The 25,570-nt window shown below is 36.2% G+C and overlaps 1 protein-coding gene across 1 annotated transcript in view; it reads left to right on the forward strand.

The window, feature by feature from the left end:
• Window positions 1–12,594: 12,594 nt before the first annotated feature.
• Window positions 12,595–25,570, forward strand: part of Rpl31l1 (ribosomal protein L31-like 1) — a 40,516-nt gene continuing 27,540 nt past the window's right edge. The window contains exon 1 of the mRNA XM_063280558.1: window positions 12,595–12,654. Within this exon, the coding sequence (XP_063136628.1) occupies window positions 12,595–12,654 (60 nt within the window). The remainder of the gene's footprint in view (window positions 12,655–25,570) is intronic.

Below are 25,570 nucleotides of genomic sequence, written 5' to 3' on the forward strand. Positions count from 1 at the left end.
AATCAGGTAATGGACAGAAATTATGGAGGACAACATAAAGCTAGTTGTTTTTCTGGTTCTAATTCTGTCATGGGGGGGAAATGATAGTGGATAAATGTGTAAAATATATTCAGTGCTGAAAGTGTAAAATTTAATATGATGCTCCACATCTACCATTGTCAATGCCTGTCCTAACTCTGTAGAAGGTCATGGAGGTGATCTGAATGAAAATGCCTCGCCCGCATAGGCTCATAGGGAGTGGCATTATTAGGAAGTGTGGCCTTGTTGAAGGAAGTATGTTACTGGCTTTGAGGATTCAAATGCCCAAGGCACTCTCTTCCTATGCCAGAAGTTCCAAATGTAGAACTCCAAGCTATTTCTCCAGCACTATGTCTGGCTGAAAGCTACCATACTTCCACCGTGACAATATGGGACTAAACCTCTAAATTGTAAGCCTGTCCCAATTAAATGTTTTCCTTTGTAAGAGGTGCTGTGGTCATGGTGTCTCCACACAGAAATAAAAACTCTGAGACAGTTTTTGAGTTGTATGACTCTGGGTCTGGTTGATTTGAGTGTGTGATCTATATCTACTTGTTTGTGAGTTTTTATAGTAAAGATTTTAGGATTTTAAAACAACTTTAAGTTAAAAAAAATCTACAACTATACTTTACATGATTTTCTCTGTGTAGAACAGATTGAAACTTGTAAATCCATTCTTTAACTTTCACCTGCTAGAATTCATGATCTCCTCTCACTTCGTTTTATCTTTAGATGACTCATTGCTCACTTCCTACTTCTAATCCCTGGGCAATACCTGAACTGTGCCTTTGTTTTTAATCTACTATTAACAAGTGAGTGACCTAGGTAATATCCTGGAATGATCACTGAGTCCACTTCTGATCTTAGAAAGCAGAATATGATGTCAAATCAAAAAACTGTCATTCTTTTTTCTTTTATCTACTTACTACTATTGGTCAACATGGACAGAAAAGATACAGGGGATTCAGAGCATCTGAACATACTAAGAATGTATCTGCCACAACCTCTCAAAGAAATGGTTGGGGAAAACTATACAGATGATATACTAGAATAATTAATAAGTTTGACTACATGCTGGCAGTTTTTAAAGAATAAAACAACTCATTAAAAAGAATGAAGCTAATGATTAAAATAGCTTGAAGGCAAACAAAAGGTTTCTGATTTTAATTTGTCCAGGATAATGTATTCTCCTAAAAAGTACAAATTGTTACTAGTGGTTTTCAAATAAACTAGTTTTTTTATCTATCAGATTTTGAATCACTCTTATGTATATCTATAGAATAATTAACATTTACATATGCATAGAATACTGACAACGTAATAAAAGGAGTAGTCAAGTGAAAATATTTGATAAATTTTGAACATACTCCATCATGTAGCCTAGAACACTTTAATCAACTTATTTTAAGAACTAGTACTTAAAATGTTACACCAAACATATAAGGTCTTCTGTGCACTGGAAATGCACTAAACTGAAGGCAATGTGGTTAATTCCAAAAAAAGCATATTCAGTATTCTTTATCTGACTTTTCAGTTAGGTGTTGCCATGTTGTCTTATTTTTTTTATTTTGGTTTAATGCATACAGAAAGTTACCCACCTTCAGTCAGTTTTCTCAAGGTGATAATGGACAACTCAGAAGCTATACAGCCATTAGCAGATAGGACCTTCCTGCTGTTTGCAGCTTTTCTTGCATCTTCACTTTCCTCAAGGAACATTCTTCAGATAACAAGACCATGCTGTGCACCACACGTCTACATTTTCACTCTCAATCCCAGATTGAGAACAAAAGTTAGTAGTCCATATGTTACCTTGTGAGCATCATTTATTGCTCTCCTACTTTCATGGATGTATAAAAGAAATAAACAGCTCTAACAAGATATGAGATTTACTCTCCCTGGAAAACAATATACTGCACTGCATGAGGCCAGCCAATAGGTATAACAGATTGTCCTAGAGATGATAAGTGGTGTCTTCCCACCTATAAATCATAGATCACACTATTCAACATCCTGTACTCCTTGAATGATGGATTTCACAGGGTATTGTCCATCATATACTCTACTAGTAGTTCTTTTACTTTCAGCTAAAAACAGAGCTGGAGTAGACACAAATTGATGTTAAGAAAAGTGGACACAAAAACATGCTGAGAAAATGAAGTTGTGACTTTGCATTAGCTCTGAAGCACTTTAGAGTATTTGATAAGGTAATTTTCATATAATTATTCTAAGATAGATTCCCATAAAGATATGACAGACAACCTGCAAATGACCCAGGATAAGGAGACAAGATTGACTCATAAGGCTATAATAGAAATCCAAACAGCAAATCAGAAAAATCAGTGTAGAAAAATTGAGAAGTAGTATCAGGAAGAGCCACAGGATAATAATACATAAGATCCTTATAATACATGTGTATGCCATTAGAAAAATACAAAGTAAAACTTATGATATACATTTACAGTTATAAACATGACAGATGGCTTATATGAGATTTGGTGGTTTTTTGTTTTGTTTTTCATTTCTTTCTTTCTTTCTTCTTTCTTCCTTTCTTCGGTGTAATCAAAATCCCTTTGTTTCATGAGGACTGGTATGGAAGACTTCATGTTTTCAGAGAACCAGTCTCTCTTATTGCTTTCATTTTTCATCCCTAGGATATGTGACCTTCATCCTGAAGCTTAAATCATGTCACCAGACTCAAACTATTATATCTGCTCTCATAAAATAAAATTTTAAAAAATGATATAGGGAAAAACATTTAAAAGAGTGTTCCAAGAATTTTTGCCTACATATGTGATTCCAGTGTTTTTATCTGTAGAAGATATCATGACATATAATGTTTTTATGTTGACTTATTTTTATCCCTAAACAGATATAAGTTGTGATTTTAAAATAATGAAGATAAAATATACTTGTTAGGCGTTTAAAGAGATGTACAACAATCCTAGGCAATGTTTATAATCAGTAAGAAATGCTCAACTTTGTGTTTTAATGACCCTGACACCCTCCTTCTCTCTCTTCTTATATTTTGGCTCTTCTTTCTCTCTGAATCACAATCTGGCCTTCAACTCATGATTTTCTTGTCTCTGCCTTCTGAATACTGGGATCACAGGCTTGTCCCCTGAGCCTCCAGCTTGTTATCCCTTCGCTGGTCATGTACTTCCTGTAGTAAGGAAACTTGATACTTGGTGAATAGTCATAGTAAAAGTACAAATGAATTTTGGATGTGAAATTAGTATTCTGTATCTTAACTATAAAGACACACTCACATGTCAAAACTCATCAGACTCTACACTTCAAATGAGTAAATTTGCTATGTGCAACTCATACCTTATAAAAGTTTTCAAATTGTTTTAGTCGGTTTTTGATCAGTGTCACAAAGTGTCCATAGTAATCAACAGAATGTGGGGTTATTTGGACTCACTAAATGTATGAATCCATGATTCAGTTGCCCTATACTTTTGGGTCTCTGGCAACACAATACATCATAAAAAGGAGCACATGGCAGAGGAGGTCTGTTTGCCTCATGGTGGCTGAAGAAACGGCCCAGGCTTCCAATATTCCCTTTTAAGGCAAACTCCTACATAGCTTAACTTTCTTCTTCAATGCCCTATCTCTTAAAGATCCTATCAATTCCTAATAGCAACATAAACTTAAAAAAAAATTCAACATATAGGCCTTTGTAAGTATTGCAGATTCAAACTTAAGCACTGACACAATATTAAAGATATACAACCTTAAAATAACCCCCACCAGCTCTCAGTTCTGTATGCCATATGTCTGGTTTTAACATTGGCTGCTGGGCTTGCTGAATAGGGTCTCGCCAAGTGAAAATGAATATGTCTGGTCAGCTGGTCTCTTACCAAGTGCTCAGAATCCACTTTCAAGCTTATATAGTTGTGAGATAATTCCGTTTCTTATAACTAGGAACTGAAATCCCAATTTCCTTGTCTATAGTGAATTCAGAAAATTCATATGTCTTACCACATGGACACCTCTCTCATTAAATACAACAATGGAGAATTTTTCTTTCTTGGAATCTCTGTCATGCATCAGATTTCTCTTTTGTGGAACAACCTAAGTGCCTCCTAGTGATTTATTCTATCAGTCACTTACTAAAAAATTCCTTTTGCCATAAAATGTTGTATAATCATTGCCAGGCAGCTCCATATTCACTGGTTTTACTCACACTCAATGTGAGCAAATTATAAAGGAATAAAGACTGTTGAGATTATGCTAAAATTCTATTTGCCTCATCCTTCAGTATTATTATAAAGGGAAATTAACACTTAGAAACTGAAGGAAAATTTAAGATTGACATTTAGCAGTTTACATGTATGGCCATAGTTTATTGCCAGAGTTTAATGTTTAATGCATTCATATCTGCTGTCATTTGTTTATCTCTTCAGTCATTTTAAACCTTGTGATTCATCATGCTGCTTTCTTATTGCAGTGTTTCACCCTTTGTCTATCTAGTCACTCAATTAGGTTATAAGGCACAAATTTACACTGCTGTAAGACAGTGTCAGTAATATAGAGAAATCTAAATAAATACTGGCTGATAGTTAAATGAATAGTTGAGATATATTTTGTGTATAAAAGGAATTTGGGGTGATAGAGAGGAGTATCCCACTGAGCAGGAACAGATGTAGAATATTTAATTCTGGTAGCCTAAATGGAACTAAACCTTCAAGTCTATGCGGGAATTGAATAAAATAGAGTTGCTAGAGTCTTTCCATGATGAAGGTTAGTATAAGAAAAGTAACACACTGTTTTCAGAAAGAGTATACATCACATATGAAATGCAGGCCATCAGGAAGTCAACATGTTTGGTGGTGTTTGAACAGTGGGACATTGCTGGAAGCCAAAATGATCTGGAATGGGGACAAAGTCTGTGCTGATTAATGACAGTCTATTTAGTAGAGTTTAGGAATTCAAAGGAGACAAGCCTCTGAGTGTATTTACTAGTTGGATTAGTTGAATCAGCTGAAAACACCTTAAATGTGGGAAGTACCATTCCATGAGTTTTGGTCCCCAAAGTTCATGTAAAAAAGACAGAGGGCTAAGCACTAGCATTCATCTCTGGATGTTTCCTAACTACAAAGACAGTGTGACTATCTAGTTCAAAATCTGTGTCAAGATTTTATCCACCTCTCTTTCCTGCATTGCTAGACTACACCCTCTTAAAATGTGAGCCAAAATCGTCTTTTCTGCCTCAAGCGACTTTTGCCATAAAATTAAGAAAAATAGAGGATGCACAGACCTAATGGGAGAAAATGTAATGTATGTCTGCAAAGGGTGGGAAGACATGATGAAAATTTGTAAGTGCAAGGGTATACGTGAAGTTGGATTTTTAAAATAAGCAATGTGGGTTGGAAAAGATAGCTTAGGAGGTAAAGGCTCTTACCATTAAGACTGACAATTTAGGGCTGGAGAGATGGCTCAGCGGTTAAGAGCACCCGACTGCTCTTCCAGAGGTCCTGAGTTCAATTCCCAGCAACCACATGGTGGCTCACAACCATCTGTAAAGAGATCTGATGCCCTCTTCTGGTGTATCTGAAGACAGCTACAGTGTACTTATATATAAAATAAATGAATACATCTTAAAAAAAAAAAAAAAAAGACTGACAATTTAAGTTCAATTTCAAGATACTCATGGTAGAAAGACAGAACTCTCACAAGTTCTCTTCTAACCCCCTCACACAGATGTGACTACACACACACACACACACATACACACACACACACACACAGACACACACACAGAGAGAGAGAGAGAGAGAGAGAGAGAGAGAGAGAGAGAGAGAGAGAAACAGACAGGTAGAGAAAGATATACTATTTTTTTAAGAAATTATAGTCAACAATGTGATAAAATGAGATGTATGTACAAAGTATTTATATGTCTCTGTTAATTGAACTATGGAAAAACCAAAGAATTCTATTGTGTCCAAGAGTGGAAACTATCCATTTAAATTTTTAGATTGTTCTTCCTGACCAAGATAGCTTTTTAAAAGACTTCCAAAGCTTATACCTTCTTTTATATTCAAAACATTGCTTGGCAGCTGGCACAGAAAGTACATGTAAAAGGAAGTTGCACACAATGTTGGACAGAGAAAAGGAAGTCTGGTTTTATGCCACAGAAACATGGAAGGGAAGTTTAGATTTAATACAGTTTAAAATCAAGTAATTCCTGCTTTCTGGAGGGATGGCAAGAAAAGGGACAGGATGGTAGGGAAGAAAACCGTGGCTTAGGGAAAATTTATCAAGTCAAGAGATGTAGGATAAATTCATCCTAACAGAATTTCCCATCCTTACTTTGAATCAGTGTGGAGGGTCATATTAGCATTTATTCAACAACCAAAAGTGATATGAATTTCTAAATAGAATAGTTGTTTTTAAATACCATAAAAGGTCAGCATTTCCCCTGGAATTGTGTCAAACTCAATATGTGGTTTTTGTTGTTGTTGCTGTTGCTGTAAATGAAAGTTGGATTTTAAAAGTCAGTAATGTGTTAAAATGAGAGCATAAAAGCATATTTCCTTGTTTTACTCTATTCATAAACATAATTCAACAAATTGACTTTACTGAAAGAAAACATAGAAATTAGTAGGATTTTTTTCCCCAAGATTTTACAACTCTTTTGAGGGAACAAATAAAATCACTAGAGACAGAAACTTTTCCAAATGATTTAATTGTATTCCATAATATGGAAACAGGTGCTTAGCAAAAACTTTAAAATGTACCAAACAGGTGGGTGCTCAGCTAAGCTTATAATTATGTAATGAAAATGCATTGAGTTTTGTGGGTGATGTAATGACTTTATTGCATTTTTCTCTTATTTTGGAACAAAAAGATACTTTTTTTCCAACTCGAGTATTAAATTAAGGGTCTTGTTCACATTAGTCAAATACTCTACCACTTAACTATACACCAAGCTCAAATTACTTGTTAGCTTTGGTTGTAAAAGGACTAGAGTCACTTGGGTTCTGAATTTGTTTATTTAAGATCTGAATTTGTGTTGTAGGTTGACAAATAAGTTGTCTCTTTAGGACAAAAAAAATATTTAAATTTTAATATTCTAATCATGTATATATTTAAATAGTCTCACGAGAACCTGTTCTAAATAAGAAGTGAATATGTTCCTCAGGAGGACCACTTCATTTCCAAGATTGTTCTTCTTAGTAGAAACAGAGCAAAAGGGGTTGAAGAAATGGCTCAGCTGTTAAAAGCACTGGCTGTTCTTCCTTCAATGAGGACCAGAGTTCAATTGCCAGCATCCGCATGACAGCTCACAATAGAACCTCCACCTCCAGGGGTAGCCAGTGCCTTCTTCTGGCCTCTGCAGGCACTGAATGCCTATGGTGCACATACATACACTCAGATGAAACACTCAAACACATAAACTAGAAATACATTTATCTTTCTTAAAAATTAAATGAAGTAATGGCATGATCCAAAGGGCAAGCTGGCATAAAGTAGGAGTCAATCTTCGAATTGATTTTATTACCGTTATAGTTTGAAAAAGTTGCTTCTACTTCATTCTCCTGGGATCACAGTCCATTGCCAGAAGAAAGTTCATGGGAGGTAAAAATTACCAGCACTCACTTTACAATTTCTTACTCCTGACAGCCATGGCTGATAATTGATCAGTTCTTTGGGCAATCAATAAGATTTTCTGTCTTTGTGACTGTGTGCATGGAACACACAAGCACAAAACTAGAAAAGAAACGTACATTTCTAGATTTATGACATATCCTTGATGTAAAATCTACTTATATTGGCAGTGAAAAATAAACAATCTATGATATTTATTGTATATACTCATAGATTTTCAAAATCAGCATTTTGAAATTTTTCCTGACTCAGCTTGTCACTCAAATACTGATATTTTATGCTTAGTAAGTGATATACAAATAATGGCAATATATTATTTCATGAAATCTAGTAGGGAGCATATTTTTGGTGTCTCTCTTTGGATTATAATGGTTTTCTGTTATGGGAAAGTGATACATTTCTGTATTTATAACTAGAAGAGATTGTTAAAATATTTTTCAGTATTTTTATTACAATGAATTGTAAAACAGAAGCACACTTGAAATTTCATGATTATAAAGCTCTAAATTCCTCACTAAACATTTTTAAACCTTCACAAATACATTTGTCTCTAAAGACACATAATCATGAGCTCATTTCAGATGCTTTAAGTTAAATTACAGTAGCATTCTTATTTAGTAAATTGCATAGAACCCTGTAAATGCTATCTTTGTTTAAGGAATGAATCTCCATAGACGATTTGTGCTTTTTATATAACCCTACGTTATATTAAATATAATTAGACTGTGTTCAAATATGAACATAATATTAAGGTTTAGGATACATGACATGTCTCTTCGACTTTTTGTATATTATTCAAATGATATAGAACCTACTGCTTTTCTGATCAGAATGATAGATAATGACTTTGTACAAGTTAATTTAAAATTGGGTCTTAATATTCTCTGATTTAATTACAAAGCAGCATTATAAACTCACTACCAAAATAGTTCACACAGTAGTCTGCTATGAGGAAGCTTTTATGTGAAAGCACATTGTGTAAGCTTGCCAGAAGTGGCAGCATTTTGCTGAGCAAGTCATGGCATTATTAGAGGATGCTGGCATAAACAGAAATGCAGATCAGTAAATGAAATGAAGTAGAGAAAGAAACCAATAAAGATGGTATGTTTAAAATGTTGAATGTAGCTTATTAGAATACACGTTTAATAGTTCAGTGTGAGTAAAGACCTGAAGAAATGACCTTTCATTTCAGCATAAAAGAAATGTAATTATAATTTACTCCAACTATGCTCTTTTACAATAATACAAGATCATTTAGACTTGCTCATGAAAGTGGTTTTGTTGATAACCTGGCAGGAATAATAAATTACCTCTTTATCATGCCAAACATTGATGGGTGGAGAACTTAAAGTAGAGGAGATTTTTCTTTTATTGAAAATAGATTTTTTTCATATAATTTATCCTGATTGCAGTGTTCCCTCCCTTTACCAGCTTATCCCTACTTCCCCTCCCATCCAGATCCACCCCATTTCTGCTTCTCATTAAAAAACAAACAGGCTTTTAAGAGATAATAATAAAATAAAACAAGATAAAAAACCTAACACATTGGGAAAGTAAAAAACAAAACAAAACAAAACAAAAAGAACAAGCAAACAAAAGGGGAAAAAAAGCGCAAGAAAAGGCACAAGAAACAGCTATAGACAGAGACCCACTCACTCATTTGCAGACTCAGGAATCCCATAAAATCTCAAAACCAGAATCCATAATATATTTGTAAAGGAGCTGTAGAGTAAATAAAATAAAATAAAATAAAAATTTAAACACATAATTTTAAATTTTTTATTGGATAGTTTATGCATTTACATTTCAAATGTTATCCCCTTACCTGGTTCCTCCCTTTCCCATCTCCCTCCCTCTTCTTCTATGAGGATGCTCCCCCTCCCACCCACCCACTCCCAACTTAACACCCTGGCATTACCCTATACTCTGGAAATCAGCCTTCACAGGACCAAGAACTTCTATTGATGCCAGACAATGCCAAACTCTGCTACATGTGCGACTGGAACCATGGTTCCCTCTTTGGTTGGTGGTTTAATCCCTGGGAGCTCTGGAATATCTGGTTGGTTGATACTGTCTTTCTTCCTATGGGGTTGCAAACCCTTCAGCTTCTTCACCCCTTTCTCTAACTCCTCCTCCATTTGGGACCCAGTTCTTAGTCCAATAGTTGGCTGCAAGCATCTGCCTCTGTATTTGTCAAGCTCTGGCATAGCCTCTCGGGTGACAGCTGTATCAGGCTCGTGTCAGCATGTACTTCTTGGCATCAGCAATAGTGTGTGGGTTTGGTGACTACATGTGGAATGAATCCCCAGGTGTGGATGGCCTTTTCTTCAGTCTCCGCTCCACTCTTTGTCCCTGTATTTCCTCCCGTGAGTATTTTGTTCCCCCTTCTAAGAAGTACTGATGCATCCATATCTTGTTCTTCTCCTTCTTGATTTTCATATGTTCTGCAAATTGTATCTTGGATATTCCAAGCTTTTTGGCTAGTATCCACTTATCAGTGAGTACATACCATGTGTATTCTTTTGTGACTGTGTCACCTTACGCAGGATGATATTTTCTAGTTCTAGCAATTTGCCTAAGATTTTTATGAAGCCTTGGTAGGACATTATGAGACAAGGACCATCCAAAGTGGCTGTTGAGTCTACTTTGTGTTGGCCCCCTCTGGCTATATATGGGTCCTACACAAGTGAATTTTGTTCCCTTTGGAGAAAACTAAGTTTTCATTTGAAAGTGGTTATCAAGTGGAGAAAACTTCTGGGTTAGGAATGGAAACATCTGACCACCTCTCATTTCAGATCTAGGACTTCACCAGGCTCAGACTCATGGAGGCCTTGTGCATGCTGCTAAAGTCTGTGAGTTCATGCTTATTGGTCATGTTGTATTTAAAAGGCCAGGCTTCCTCTGTGTCTACCATCTTCTCTGGCTCTTATATTCTTTCTGCCTCCTCTTTTTCAGGGTTCCCTAAACCCTGAGGGGAGGGATTTAATGGAGAAATTCCATGTAAAGTTATGTGCTCCAAGATTAAAGAAGATTTAAAAAAAATACATAGAAAATAAATTGTGAAATATATAAAGAGATCTGGGCTCCAAAGGACAACAGAAAAAGTATACTAGGAAAAAAAAATGGTAAGCTAGGAGGCTGGAGAGATGGTGTAATGGTTAAGAGTACTAACTGCTCTTCTAGAAGTCATGAGTTCAGTTCCCAGCAACCACATGGTGGCTTACAATCAACTGTAAAGGCATCTGATACCCTCTTCTGGTGTGTCTGAAAATGCACCAGCTATAGTGTACTCATAAGCATAAAAGAAATAAATCCTTTAAAAAAAGTAATCTGTGTACTTTATTATCATATTAATTACCTCTATTGCAAAACTCAATCTCTATAAAAGAATTAACACAGCCGTCAAATGATCCTAGGCTTGAAACTGAATTAGAAGTAAGAATAGACTTTTTTCTAAGGGAAGTGTTACTTCCTTTTCTCAAGATACCCTGACCACTTTCACTCTTATATCTTACATTTTGATTATAAAAGGGTGGTGAACAAAAAGAAAGCATGTCTGAAAAGAAAATTAAAATATGCTTAAATTGCCTTCTGTGGCCTGGATGTGAAACTCATGTGTTCACTCAGCTGCACAGAAATCAGGGTCTTAGCTCAAAGGGACTTATCTTACCTAAAGCTTCTTTGCATCTCACACCCAGAATTCTCCCTCCTGAGAACTGTTCATACTTTACCACTGCTAGAGAGTTGTTGTTTCTAGGCAATATATAGAGTTGTTTGACAAGTATTTGACTCCTTCCAGCAGTTAAACGGTCCAGTAACAATTCAGAGTAAGGGGAAGAATAATCACACAACTTTCATATAAGTTATCTTGATTGGATTAGTAGGATCCAAATTCTATATAACACTTCATTGACCTGAAACATTTTTATCTTTATGTTCACATGCATCACTTGATTATTTTAATAAGCAATTTATTTTTCCTATATAGGAATAAACATATTGTGGAATATGTTTGGAAGAACAGCAACCTGTTAATTAGTCTATATTTTGAAAAGCTAGCTCTGCCATGCAGCGATTCACTCTTTCTATCAACCTACATTTGCAAGGTATGTCTTCAAAATTGGCTTCTTCCTTGCAAAAATTCTAGTAATTAAGATTGGCACTGTATATAAATAATCTATAAATAATCAATGTTATGAGTTTCTTATTCAACTCCCATCTGAATCTAGGACCTAACTAAAAGTAGGAATACATGTTTCAGAGCAAATTATTACCTTCTTTTCTTGACCCCCATTAAGAGATACAGAAAGGATAGGAAATGCATGTTTAGGAAGAGGAGCAACTATTCTGGTAGGGGAAGGAAGTTCTGTATGAAACAGGTAAGAACTTGTTTGATATAGAAGTCATCAAGCTTCACCTCAGATTTAGTTAATCATAAACTCTGGGGATGTGGCTCAGCCGTCTGTAATTTGTCAACTTTCCCTATGATTTTCATCCATAATAGAATTTGAAGATCATTGCCTAATCTACTAATAGACCTACATTTAGAGATCATATTGTGTACATGGTACAAAATATGGTACTTGGGGAATAAACATAATTACCTTGATTCAGAAAATTTCAATAGTATTAGTAGTATTACCAGATAGCACATAAAATAAACCAAACAACAGAAAGTCATCCAATGTTCAGGGCAAAGTTCAATAGCATATGCTGACATTATCAAATTATAGACACCTTCTACCTGAGAACAAAGTCTTAAGATCTGCAAATTGGGGAATTTACTGATTTCAATGTCTTCCTCTTTCAAACATGAATATCAAAACATTCATTTTATCTAGACAATAATTGGTTTTAGGAAATGAGTAAGGTAAATTGAGGCAACAGAAGCAACCAAAAAATGGACACAGGAAACAGGAAAGGTGGTTCATTTATGCAATGAAGAGCTACTCAGCTACTAAAAACATGGACATCATGGATCTTGCTGGGAAATGGATGGAACGAAAAAATCTTATCCTGAGTGAGGTAACCCAGATGGAAAATGACATGTGTGGTATGTACCCACTGATAAGTGGATATTAGACATAAAGTACAGAATACCCATGATACAGTCAACAGACCCAAAGAAGTTAAACCAGAAGTAATGCCCAAGTGAGCTGCTTGAATCTCTCCTAGAAACAAAAGAATAAAACTGTCATGATCACAGAGGGAAGAAGGGAAAGAGGACGGTGAGGGGAATGAGGGGGAGAGAGGATCAGGCATGTGGAGAGACAGAAGAAAGACCTGAAGGGCCAGGAGAATTAATAGAAATATGAAACTGCTAGGGGCCATTGGGAGCGGGAAGGAAATCTCTAGGCAGTCCCTGAGACCTGGGATGGGGAAGGCTCCTAGGAGTCAAGAAGGCTGGTGACCTTAGCTGAGATACTTAACAGTGGGGACATGCAACCTGAACAGATCACTTTCTGTAGCCAGGCAGGATCCCCAGTAGAGGGATAAGGACACCAACCCACACATAAAACTTCAACCCAAAATTTGCCCTGTCTAAACGAAATGTAGGGACAAAGATAGAGCTAAGTGTGAAAGAATGGCCAACCAATAACCAGCCCAACTTAAGACCAACCCCTTGGGCAAGCACCAATCCCTGACATTATTAATGATATCCATTATACTTACAGGCAGGAGCCTGGCATGATTGTCCTCTTAGAGGTTTTATCTAACAGCCAACTAAAATAGACACAGATACCCATATCCAAACATTGGATGGAGGTCAGGAAAACTTATGGAAGAGTTGGGAGAAGGATTAAAGGCCCTGAAAGGGGATGGGAACACCAAAGGAAGATGAACAGTGTCACCTAACCTGGACCCCTGGAAAGTCTCAGAGAGTGAGCCACCAACCAAAGAACATGCACAGGCTGGACCAAGGCTCCCAGCACATATGGAGCAGAGGACTGCCTTGCCTTACCTCAGTGGGAGAGGATGTGTCTAATCCTGCAGAGGCTTGATGCACCAGGGTGGGGGAATACCAAGGGGGAGGGATCTCACCCACTCAGTGACAAAGAGGAGAAGGAATGGAAGAGTTTTGGAAGAGAGAGAGAGAGAGAGAGAGAGAGAGAGAGAGAGAGAGAGAGAATCTGCAGAACAATTGAGAAAGACACTGATATTCACCTCTATCCTACACATGTAAGCACATACATTTATATAAATGTGTGTGTGTGTGTGTGTGTGTGTGTGTGTGTGTGTGTGTGTGTGTGTTAGAAAGCTTGATTTGGTCACTTGAGGCTCCTTTAAGTATTTTTTTCACACTGATGTTGTCTTCAAACATTATTGTTTGTGCAAGTTCACTGTTGTTTTATTTTGCCATGTCTAACACTGTCAATCCCATAATAAGAAATTTTCATCAAAGGGATTTTTTTCATCATTATCATTTCCATTTGGGATATTTTTACATCTACCAGTTTCTTTCTCATATGTTCCTGGTTGTTTCTTTACCTCCATAAGCATATGTAATGTCCTTGTTTACAAATTCTATCATCTCTCATTTTACCATCTGCCTTCTCTATGTTTATAAGTTGCATCTTTTATTATTTTAACACATATAATAATTTTTCTGGATAGAAGACATAGTGAATCTATGTATGGATAACAAGAATTTATAGTATTTTAAAAGCATAGGTGTTGGGCCAGTGAAACTACTCAGTAGGTAAAGGTACCTGTTGCCAAGGCTGACAACCCAAGTTCTATCCTTGGAACTTACATGAGAGAAAATATTTGACCTCCACATACTTTCCCTTCCTTTTTTGCCATAAAAAATGGCAGTTTACCTCTGAAGCATACACAGTACTCTGAATGATATGGACCAAAACTTTAAAAATCATATAGATAAAGTTCAAGTTCATATTCTTATAAGCCACTACGTGCATGAATGGTCCATGGCATCACCACTTTATGTACATTACTACAGTATAGTTCACCAGTCTCTTATTAATACATATAATTTAATAAAAAATACCTTGAGTCTGTACAAAACAGGAATGCTCATGCTGGGTCAAAGGGTACATAATAATTAAATTGAAAGTGCAATATTAAATTATCTTGCATAAAAGTTTACTAGTCTATACACATTGATAACTAGAACATGAGGCTGTCAGTTCTGGATACTAAAATTTTAATCAACATTTATGAACCTAGTCGGCTAAAATATCTCTTTTACACCCTATGTGTATAACAAACACATTAGAGAAATTACCATATTATCTGGATGTATCCTTTCTGTGCAATTTTAGTGGCTATTCTTTTGATTGTTGATGTATAAAGGACCAAAGAGTTTTAAATGTCCATGAACAGAATGAAAAGCCTGTTATTAAAACTTAGTGGGGAACATGCAAAATTACATGGGCAAGGAAGAATAGGAAGAGAAATGCCTGTTTATCCAAGACTTTATTTTATTCCAACAATAATAAAGAGCCAATAAAGGATTTTAGGTGTGTAGCAGTATGACTTAATTTATGTTCTAAAATTTAACAATTTAAATTATTCTGAAAATTAATTAGAAAAAGGAGAAAAATGACAGAGAGAAGAGTGAAACGATGCCTGCTTCAAGAGTCTATGTCTGTGATGATAGTGGCTTAGATGGTAATGGTAGCTATGGAAAGGGAATCATGTTAAAAGGGCAATTTTTAGACACTTCAATCTGCTATTCTTTCCCCATCACATACAATGCACTTTCATCTTCATGTAGTTTCCTTTGTTCCTATTCCGGACCAAGGGATGAGATGCCTTTGCTCTTTTCTGAGACAAACCTCACAGGACATAGTAAAAATCATGCAGTCAAGAAGTCTTTATTAAATGATATGACCCCAGGTAGGTCAACCACATTTGTGGCAGGTCCAATTTCCAAGAGTAGTTAGGCAACAAGCACTGTACTTAATGGGGGATGGGATAAAAGAGTAGATAATAGAGAAATTTGCAAGGGTGAATACACTGTATAAAATTCTCAACAATTAAAAATATTATTTTAAAATATGATTGTACTTTATAGTTCATGAGAGTTTTTAAGAAGCCTTAAAATGACCACATAATCACTTTCCCATGTAAACATTTACCAAAGATTACAGATCATCATATTTTACATATGTTACTTGCCTTTGTTTATATTGGGATGTATGAAGTAAGTTGTTGTTCTCTTTTTTTGTATAGGTTCTTTGAAGTAAGTGATTATGTAAGCTAGAGTATAGTGCAACATATGGCATATAAGTAGGCATTTAATTATTAACAATTTAGAATTATGAAAATGGATATGAAACTTTACATAAGGCATTTATGGTAATACTAATATATTTTCACCTATTAATACCATATATTAATGTTTGTATTGGGAAAAATATATCTGTATTCTTGAAATAGGTCTATAAAATATGATAGATGATTTCCTGTAATGCCAGCTTAATCTACTAGTAGCTTATAATGTTATTCTTCATCTATATTTATGAGTCAATTTGATATTCCTCGATCGTGATTTTGGACCAAGGTTATGGTAACTATAAAATATATTAAGTAGGCAATATAGTAAAAGTTCTTCATTTCAAGGAGCAGAAACTGATAGTACTTAATAGCGAGATTCTAGGGAAAATACTTGGGATAGCACAGCCCTCACAGAAAAATCTTAAAAGGAAGATCAGTGTGAGTACCAGAACCTACCTGAAAATGGGGGTCAGCCTGGGAACCCTAGATGTACACTATACCATGGGACAGTCTGTTCAGTAATTGATATTTCTAACAATCAAATGTTACAGTCAAATTCACTATTCAAAGAAGGAAATATTCCCTGACCCTGCTATTTATTTTCAAATCCAGCCTTGTAATAGGTGACTTTAATAAACTTAGGTCAAAATATATATTGTATGGGTAGAGGCCTAAATAATAAAAGGCAAAACTTGACATTTTCCTTTACTCACTTGGTGGGTGAATTCTTTAACCATACAAAAGAGTTCTGATGTTGGATAGCCATCATATATATATGATACACACACACACACACACACACACACACACACACACACACACTTTATCCTAGAAACAACCCCCAAATTAAGTCCACTAAAGATTATTATAACCATTTTGATGACTTTGAGTAGATGACATTTTATGGTAATTTGTCTGTAAACATTTAAATACCAATAGAATCTCTTGAGTTAAATTCTTAAATATTCATGTCTTAATTTTGTCTATGGTTACTTCCTGTAATAATTAGTCTTCATTGACAATGTCATTAGATATAGAATTATCATGGAAACATATCTCTAGGTGTACTTAGGATGCCATTTCCAGTAAGTTTTAACTGGAGAGGAAAAACTCACTCTGAATGTGAACAGTACCATTCCAAGTGTGTGGTCCTAGACTGAACAAAAAGGAAAAAGCAAACAGAGCACCAACTTCTTTCCCACATCTCTCTGTCTCTTTCTGTCTCTATCTCTATCTCTGTCTCTGTCTCTGTCCGTGTGTGTGTGTGTGTGTGTGTGTGTGTGAGAGAGAGAGAGAGAGAGAGGGAGAGAGAGAGAGAGAGAGAGAGAGAGAGAGAGAGAGAGAGAGAGAGGGAGAGGGAGAGAGAGAGAGAGAGAGAGAGAGAGAGAGAGAGAGAGAGAGAGAGAGACTGACCTACAAACATGCCTTCCAATCACAATGGACTAGATCACCTTACAATGTAAGCCAAAGAAACCTCTGTTAAGTTGCTTCTTGTTATGTAGTTGGCCACAACAGAAAAAAAAAAAAAAAGAATAAAACAAAACTAATATATTACTATTATCCTGATAAATTTTTTCTAGATGTAGAAAAATGAAACAGAGTCACACAAAGTGAAAAGGTACAGTGGGGAAGGCCAAGCATGATTCCACATGCCTATAATGCCAGCATTTGTAGGTAGCAGCAAGAAGAGCATGGTCATCCTTATCTACATAGCAGTATCAAGGCTGGCATGGGCTAAATGAGACCTTACCAAAAAATGCCTTAAAAATCTTTAGAAATCAGCATTATCTTTTATCATTCCCCTATATAATAAATTTTAGCAACCATTTCTCTATGCATTTACACAAACAATGCCAATAGACATGCATTATATGTAGCTTTAGTTTTAAACAAGTAAAATTATCCTAAATATATTGCCAAGATTTCTTTTCACCTGATAGTATAGCAAAGTCCTTCTTGATTCCATTCAGTAGATTCCATATGATTTAAAGGACTGTGTGATGCTCTATCTCCTGACTTACCATAATTTATATAATCAATATTGTCTTGGTGAATATTTTGGTTTCTAACTTCTTGTTTTTACATACTGTAGTGTAAAGAATATACTTCCATTTCTATTTACATAATTGAGTCTACTTAGAGATTAGTGAGTATCTGTCGCTCATTCTCTATTGATTACTTTATTTCATTTTTGAGATTATAATAGAATTCCAACATTTCTCCCTTCCCTTTCCTTCCTCGAATGCTTTCACTATACCCCTTCCCACCTTCCTTCAATTTCATAGCCTCGTTTTTCACTAATTGCTATTACAGGCACTTATTTTAACATCATCATTATGTGTTTAATAAACTCTGTTACATTTTAGTTTATATAGTTCATGGCTAAAATATCTTCACTTTATTATGTTTATAAATTAATATGTGCTAATTTTGCTCCATTATCTTTTTTCTTAAATTATATTGCATTAAGTATCAATTTTCATCTTGTATGTGACTGTCATGCATATATTCATTCATCCATTTATTTTTGACTATGTGTCTAGTGTCTTTATGAAGCAGCACATGTTTGGGCAGGTCACCTCTTAACTCACTGTCTGAATTTTCTTCTTCCATGCATCTGTGTTCCTGCACTTAGAAAGAAAGTTGGGCTCTCTATAAGATCACCAATCTCCAAAGCTATCTTATATGCTTAGATAGTACACTTTTTGATACCAGATGTGCTGGCATAAAATACTTCTAAAATTACTCACCAAATAATTGGTAGTTATAACAGTAAAGCTGAAGCTATCATCAGATTTGGTACTGTAGTAACTTCTTTTCAAGCAGGGCATGGTGACATACAACTGCAGTCTTATTACTAGGCAGGCAAAAGCAGTCAGATGCTTAGAGGTCACCCTAGGCTTTATAAAATGTCTGGTGCCAGCATGAGATCCTCAATGTGACTGTGTTTCAAATAATTTAAACACAAACAAAATTAAAGTTAAATAACTCCTTTCTTACCCAGAGGAGAAAGTATAAAAGAAGTACATAAAGGTAGTATTTCCTCAGTTTCTTATCTTATCCCATCTTTTGATAGATTTCTATCATCCAATCAACCTTCTAACTAAGATCACATGGCTTAACTCCTGATTTTTACTTCTCCATTGAAAGACTCTTTATATAGAATACTGGTATACACTACAGCAAGCTCTACTCCCATGAAACCATATTGTCTCCACTTCAGAGTCCAGATTTACCTTCCCCTGTGTCAATCTACAGTCTAGTGGAATCCCCTTGGATCTAAAATAACATTTATACAAGCATTGAAAAGATAGCATCATTTATCTTTCCTACTTTCTAATATAGGTAGGACAGTGCTGTGCTATTATATTAGACTATAAAACAAGTCCTTCTACCACCTTGGGACCTAGACCATAAGAAATTTTACATTTAGTCACTATTCGAGACTGTTTTTTAAATATATATATATATATATATATATATATCTTTCTAATGCTATTTTACAATTTTTATGTATTTCTTGTACAGCTGAAAATGCCTTTGTCATTTCACCCTACAATTCCCTACATGGATTGATAAAAGGTTGTGAATATATAATAATGTAATAGTTGTATGAAATTTGGAATAGAATAGTAGAATGACTATGTCTAGGATGGATGATACCATGGGAGAAATGGATTATACATTGAATTGTGATTTGTATCGATTGATTGGGTTTGGTAGTAACAGAAAAAATATGTCTATGCTATGCATGTGACCTTTAGTTTCTTTGAAATCCACAAAGGATGTGAGTATATGGAACATCATATTTCATAATAGAAACAGTGGTAATGCTGTTGCTCAATGGTAGAACAATTGCTTTGTAAGCATAAGGCTCCTGGTTCAATCTTCACTACTATACTCACAAAAAAGATCATTTAAGAGAATTCCAATAATACAGTACTACCACCCTGCAATAGTCAAGTCTTTCTGTTCTGGTCTAATAGGGAAGAATAGATCTAAGGAGTCTTCAGGTTGTTTATGAATGACTAATGATATTTTCCTTGTCCTTGTGGCATTTGTCATCTCTGCCTCTATTCCAGATCTGCTCTATGCTCCACTGGCATCATCTGCTTCCACAACACCTCTGAAGTCAACCACCATGTGATAAGCTCATTTCTCTATCACATTTCAACAGTCATTTGTGGTATTATGTGTATAGCAGTACACTACTATGTAATAAACAGCAATGACCCTATGCTTTTGAGCTCTTAGTTTGACTCTAATGATAATTTGATCTACTGCGTATCAGAACTTGGCACTGCCACCCTGACCCTGAGCTTTTAGCACAGAAAACTTCCACGTGGGCTCTACTGAATCACCTCATCTTCCTTATACAAACTATTGTGTTCCTGATTGAACAGATTACGTCAAAAATATAGTTTCATAATGATAGCTCCTTCTGGCTTATTCACCTGGATTCTTGTCTTTGTGCTAGAAGCACAAATCAATGTCAGCTTATCCAGTTATTATAGCTCAGATCAGAATCTGCAAGCCTTCACATAAGTAAATAAAATTCAAATAGGTCTTCTGTGCTAGACATCTAGACACCTGGACATAAATGATTACACACAGTATTAGACTCTCACTGTGGAACTACCACTACACTTCCATAGGTTTTTTAACTAACAGATAACAAGCCAGAACAAAATGAGAGGAAACATGAAAAACATGTATAAATCACAGTGTTTTACAAATACAATCTATTAGTATTTGGTGCCTATTACCTGTAACTAAACTGAAAATGACTTTATATTTTTAGTTTTAAGCAAAAGCTAGAACATAGTATATATTATTAAAGTAATATATACAGTTTACATGTATATAACTAGATAATTTGCTTTTTGTTGACAATATATACATAAGAACATACTCTCAGAGAACAAGATCAAGAAGTAGCAGTTGAAATTAAAATGATGAAGTCTCATATACTCAAAATGACTGCTATAAATGGAGACTACTCTCACAGTTCCTGTAGAAACATAATTAATATTCATGTGAAGATACAGTTTTATTTACAAATATCATGGTTTTCAGTATACTTTGTTTTAAACTGCTCCCATAAAGGAAAATCACATTCACTACCACTGTAGAAATACACACTAATAATTATATGTAGATATAGTTAAAGTTTTCAATATTAATAAGTATATCAAGTAATTTGTCCTAAAGTACAGGCTTATAAAAGAAAATTACTTTCATAACCATTTGAGAGCTTAATTACTAATCAAACATTGATACTGTTTTAGTTTCAAATATTAGAGTTTATTGTGTGATACTTGAAAATAATTGACTCTAAAAACATTTATTTTCTACAATCCTTGAAAACCAAATGCTTAACATAAACCACAAAATGTTCACCATAACAATGCTTTCAAAGTCTGTTTACTAGAACATGAATTTGGAACAAAAATAAAAAATATGATTTGAATGCCAGCAATGCTTATATTCTATCCCAGAAAGACGCAGGAGTGTGTCAATAACATTCCCATTGGTCTAAAGCAGGAATGTCTGCCAGAGCCCTGACTCACAAGCAGCCTGTTGGCAAAATTTAGCTGAAAAGCCTGCAGTTGATTGTGTTCCAACAATAAACAGCCTATCATTACTGCCAATAAAAAGCACTAAGAAGGACGGAAGCATCCACATTTTGGTCTTCCTCCTTTAGCTTCATGTGGTTTGTGAATTATATCTTAGGTAATTTGAACTTTTGGGCTAATATCCACTTATGAGTGAGTGCATCCCATGTGTGTTATTTTGTGACTGGCTTACATAATTCAGAATGATATTTTCTAGTTCCATCAATTTGCCTAAGAATTTCATGAAGTCATTTTTCTTAATAGCTGAGTAGTACTCCATTGTGTAATGTACCACATTTTCTGTGTCCATTCCTCTGTTGAAGGACATCTGCGTTCTCTCCAGCTTCAGTTATTATAAATATGGCTGCTATGAACATACTGGAGTATGTTTCCTTGTTATATATTGGAGCATCTTTTGGGTATATTCCCAGTAGTGGTGTAGCTGGGTCCTCAGGTAGTACTGTGTCCAATTTTCTGAGGAAACTCCAGGCTGATTTCCAGAGCGGTTGTACCAGATTGGAATCCCACAAACAATGGAGTATTCTTCTTTCTCCACATCCTCGCCAGCATCTGTTGTCACCTGAGTTTTTTATCTTAGCCATTCTGACTGGTGTAAGGAGGAATCTCAGGGATGTTTTGATTTGCATTTCCCTGATGACTAAGGATGTTGAACATTTCTTTAGGTGTTTCTCAGCCATTCAATATTCCTAAGATGAGAATTCTTCGTTTAGCTCTTTAACCCATTTTTAATAGGGTTATTGGGTTCTCTTTAACATATTTTCTTGAGTTCTTTAAATATATTGGATAGTAGCCCTCTATCAGATGTAGGATTGGTAAAGATCTTTTCCCAATATGTTGGTTGCCATTTTGTCATATTGACAATATAGATGCTTCAGTTGTTTTTTTAGAAGGGGGAACAAAATACTCAAGGGAGGAAATTCTGAGATAAAGTGCAGAGCAGAGACTGAATGAAAGGTCATCTAGAGACTACCCCACCTGGGGATCCATCCCACATATAGACAACAAACCCAGACACTAAGGTGTATGCCAAAAAATGCTTGCAAACAGGAGCCTGAGAGGCTCTGCCAGAACCTGACAAATACAGAGGTAGATGCTCACAGACAAACACTGGACATAGAACAGGGTCCCCAATTGCACGGAGCCATATTGGATTTGGGCCTAGCCACTTTCTGACTGCATAGCTCAAAGTGACTAGGTGACTCTGGGCTGTTTGGCCACAGATATTCACCCCTAAGATGACTGCCATAAGTCTTAAGATTGTTAGACAAAGCCTCTCCCATGAATTTACGGCACAGGAAGATAACATTCAAGGGATGCCTCAGCTCCCTTAGCAGATACCTGTTATCTCCTGAATCAACACCCGGTGTCTCCACCGCCTGACCTCTTTGCCTCCAGCTATCACTACCTATATCAGCACCTCCCCCTCCTCTGTGTTTCACAAAGGACACTCCCCCTACCTGAAAGCCTTAAAAACTGTAACGTTCACCCCAATAAACGAGACCTTGACAACAGAACTTTTGCTTGGTCTCCTTCTCTTCACCCCCATTTTGGCCCACAGGTAGAAAGCCTCTTCAGGACCCTGAATAACTGGGTCCCCGCTGGCGGGGACACCCAATATAGGAGTTAGATAAAGTACTGAAGGAGCTGAAGGGGTTTGCAACCCTATAGGAAGAACAATAGCAACCAACCAGACCCTCCCAGAGCTCCTAGGGACTAAACCACCAAAAAAAGTGTACACATGGGGGGACCCATGAATCCAGCCACATATGTAGCAGAGGATGACTTTGTAGGACATCACTGGGAGGAAAGGCCCTTGGTCCTGTGAAGGCTCAATGCCCCAGTGTAAGAGAATGCCAGGGCAGGGAGGTGAGGGTGGCTAGGTAGGTAGGGGAGCAAGAACCAGGGAGAGAGAGGATGGAATAGGGTTTTTTTCAGAGGGGAAAGAGGGAAAGGGGATAACATTTAAAATATAAGGAAATAAAATATCCAATAAAAATTTTAAAAAAAGAAAAGTAGTATGATATAGAAAATTATTAAGACTATGGCATAATTCGGCTTAACCAAGCTATAATATGCATACATGACAACTCTTTTTGTTTGTTCATTTCAGGTTTTTGTTCCTTTGAACAGGATCTCATGTACCTGGTCTCAAACTCACTGTGTAGTCTAGGGTGTCCTTAATTTTCCTACCTCTGCTCTTCAAGTACTAAAATTACAGGCTGTGCTACCCCATGCTCAACTAAACTATTCATTCATTCATTCATTCATTCATTCATTCATCCTTTTTTATATCCTGACTGCAATTTCTGCTCCCTCCCCTCCTCTCAGGCACACCTAAAACCTCCTGTCTTCTCAGAATTCCATCTCCTCCTTCTCCATTTCTCTCTAGAAAATGGCAAGCCTCCCATGGATATCAACCAAACATGGCATACCAAAGCTAGGTGAGGCAATACACTAGGAGTAAAGGGTCCACAAGTCAAAGATAGCAAACGGATAGAACTTGAAAAGATTATCCTGAATGAGAGCATCTAGATCCGGAGAGACAAACATGGTATATACTCACTTAAAGTCAATATTAGCAGTAAAGGAAAGGATAATCAGGCTACAATGCACAGACCCAGAAAAGCAAAGTAACAGGGAGGGCCCAACCAGGATCACTTGAGTCTCACTGAGAAGGGAAATAGAACAGACATTGTGGGTAGACAAGAAAAAAAAAATTGGATGGAAGGAGTGAGGATGGAAACAGGTGGGGTGCAATGGGAAGGGGATGAACTGAAAGAATACTGAGAGAGACAACTCTACTGTAGGGCTCATCTCTTGGGGTGAACTGGAAACCTACTGTGATGAAGCTCCCAGAATCTGCGAGGGTGATCCTAACTAAGGCAATGAGGGTTATGGAGCCTGAACTGGCCATCTCCCGTAACCAGCCAAGAAGTCTTGTCTCCAGCACCAATTCTGCCTATGTATTGGTAGACTTCCAGCCATGATGATAATGGACTGTACCTCTGAGAGAGTATCAGCCAGCCCCAACTTAATGCTTTCCTTTATAAGAGTTGCCTTGGTCTTGGTTTCTCTTCACAACAATGAAATCCTAAGACACCAATTCAGCCACAAAACCTTCTTCCCACAATCTGCCCTACCTACAAGATGTCCTGATGTAAAGGTGGCCCAGAAACTGAGAGAGTGGACAACCAATAACTGGTTCAGCTTGAGACCCATACCATCAGAAACAGTCCACCCCTGACACTGTCAGAAGGGCCAAGAACTAGATGCTGGATAGCCCAGAAACTTAGGATAGAACTAAACACAATGGGCAAAAAAAAAAAAAAATCAGTAATAGGATGATTTCACAATATATTCTCATGGAATTAATTTGAGTAGGTATTCGAAGGATGACTGTCAGTGTAGTCAATTCTCTGATTTGGGGGGATGATTAACTTGTTTGTGAATTATCTATGTTCTGCTTTTTCTCCAATGGTTTCCTTTGGTTGGCAGCCTTTGACCATTTCACTGTTCATTAGCACCTGCAAAGGATACCCGAAATCAGATGAGGTCCCACTACTCAATTATATTCCTCATTATCGGCTTCACAGGACTCTGTCCAAGAGGTAGTTACAAATATCATGTAAAATCAGGTTTCTCAATTATCAGTAGATTTCATTTATCCTTGTTTCTTCTGTCCCTCGTGACCTTGCATAATCTGTACTTGGCTGAATATACAGATTTTTGTCTTGCCATATGGAGAAAGGAAAGTGAATCTTTAATAGAAAAATTAAAGATGCTAGCTTTCTCGTGTTTCTATTGAGAATTTTCTCCCCATTTTCCCTTTTATACAGCATTTGAGTCTCTGGGAATACTTAATAATTATCTGTTTAACTTACTACTGTAATTTGTTTAAAAAAAAACCTTGAAAGTAATCTTATGAACATGTGGGTATTTAGCTACATTTTTCAGATTTGAAAGGTTGCTTGTAAGGACTTTAAACACTTGATTTGGTCACTCATTGCTTATACTAACCTCTATCAGATTTATAGTCATGGAATTCCAGTAATAACATGCTATTG

This window comes from Rattus norvegicus, chromosome X (genome assembly GCF_036323735.1).
Source record: "Rattus norvegicus strain BN/NHsdMcwi chromosome X, GRCr8, whole genome shotgun sequence".
Lineage (NCBI taxonomy): Eukaryota > Metazoa > Chordata > Mammalia > Rodentia > Muridae > Rattus > Rattus norvegicus.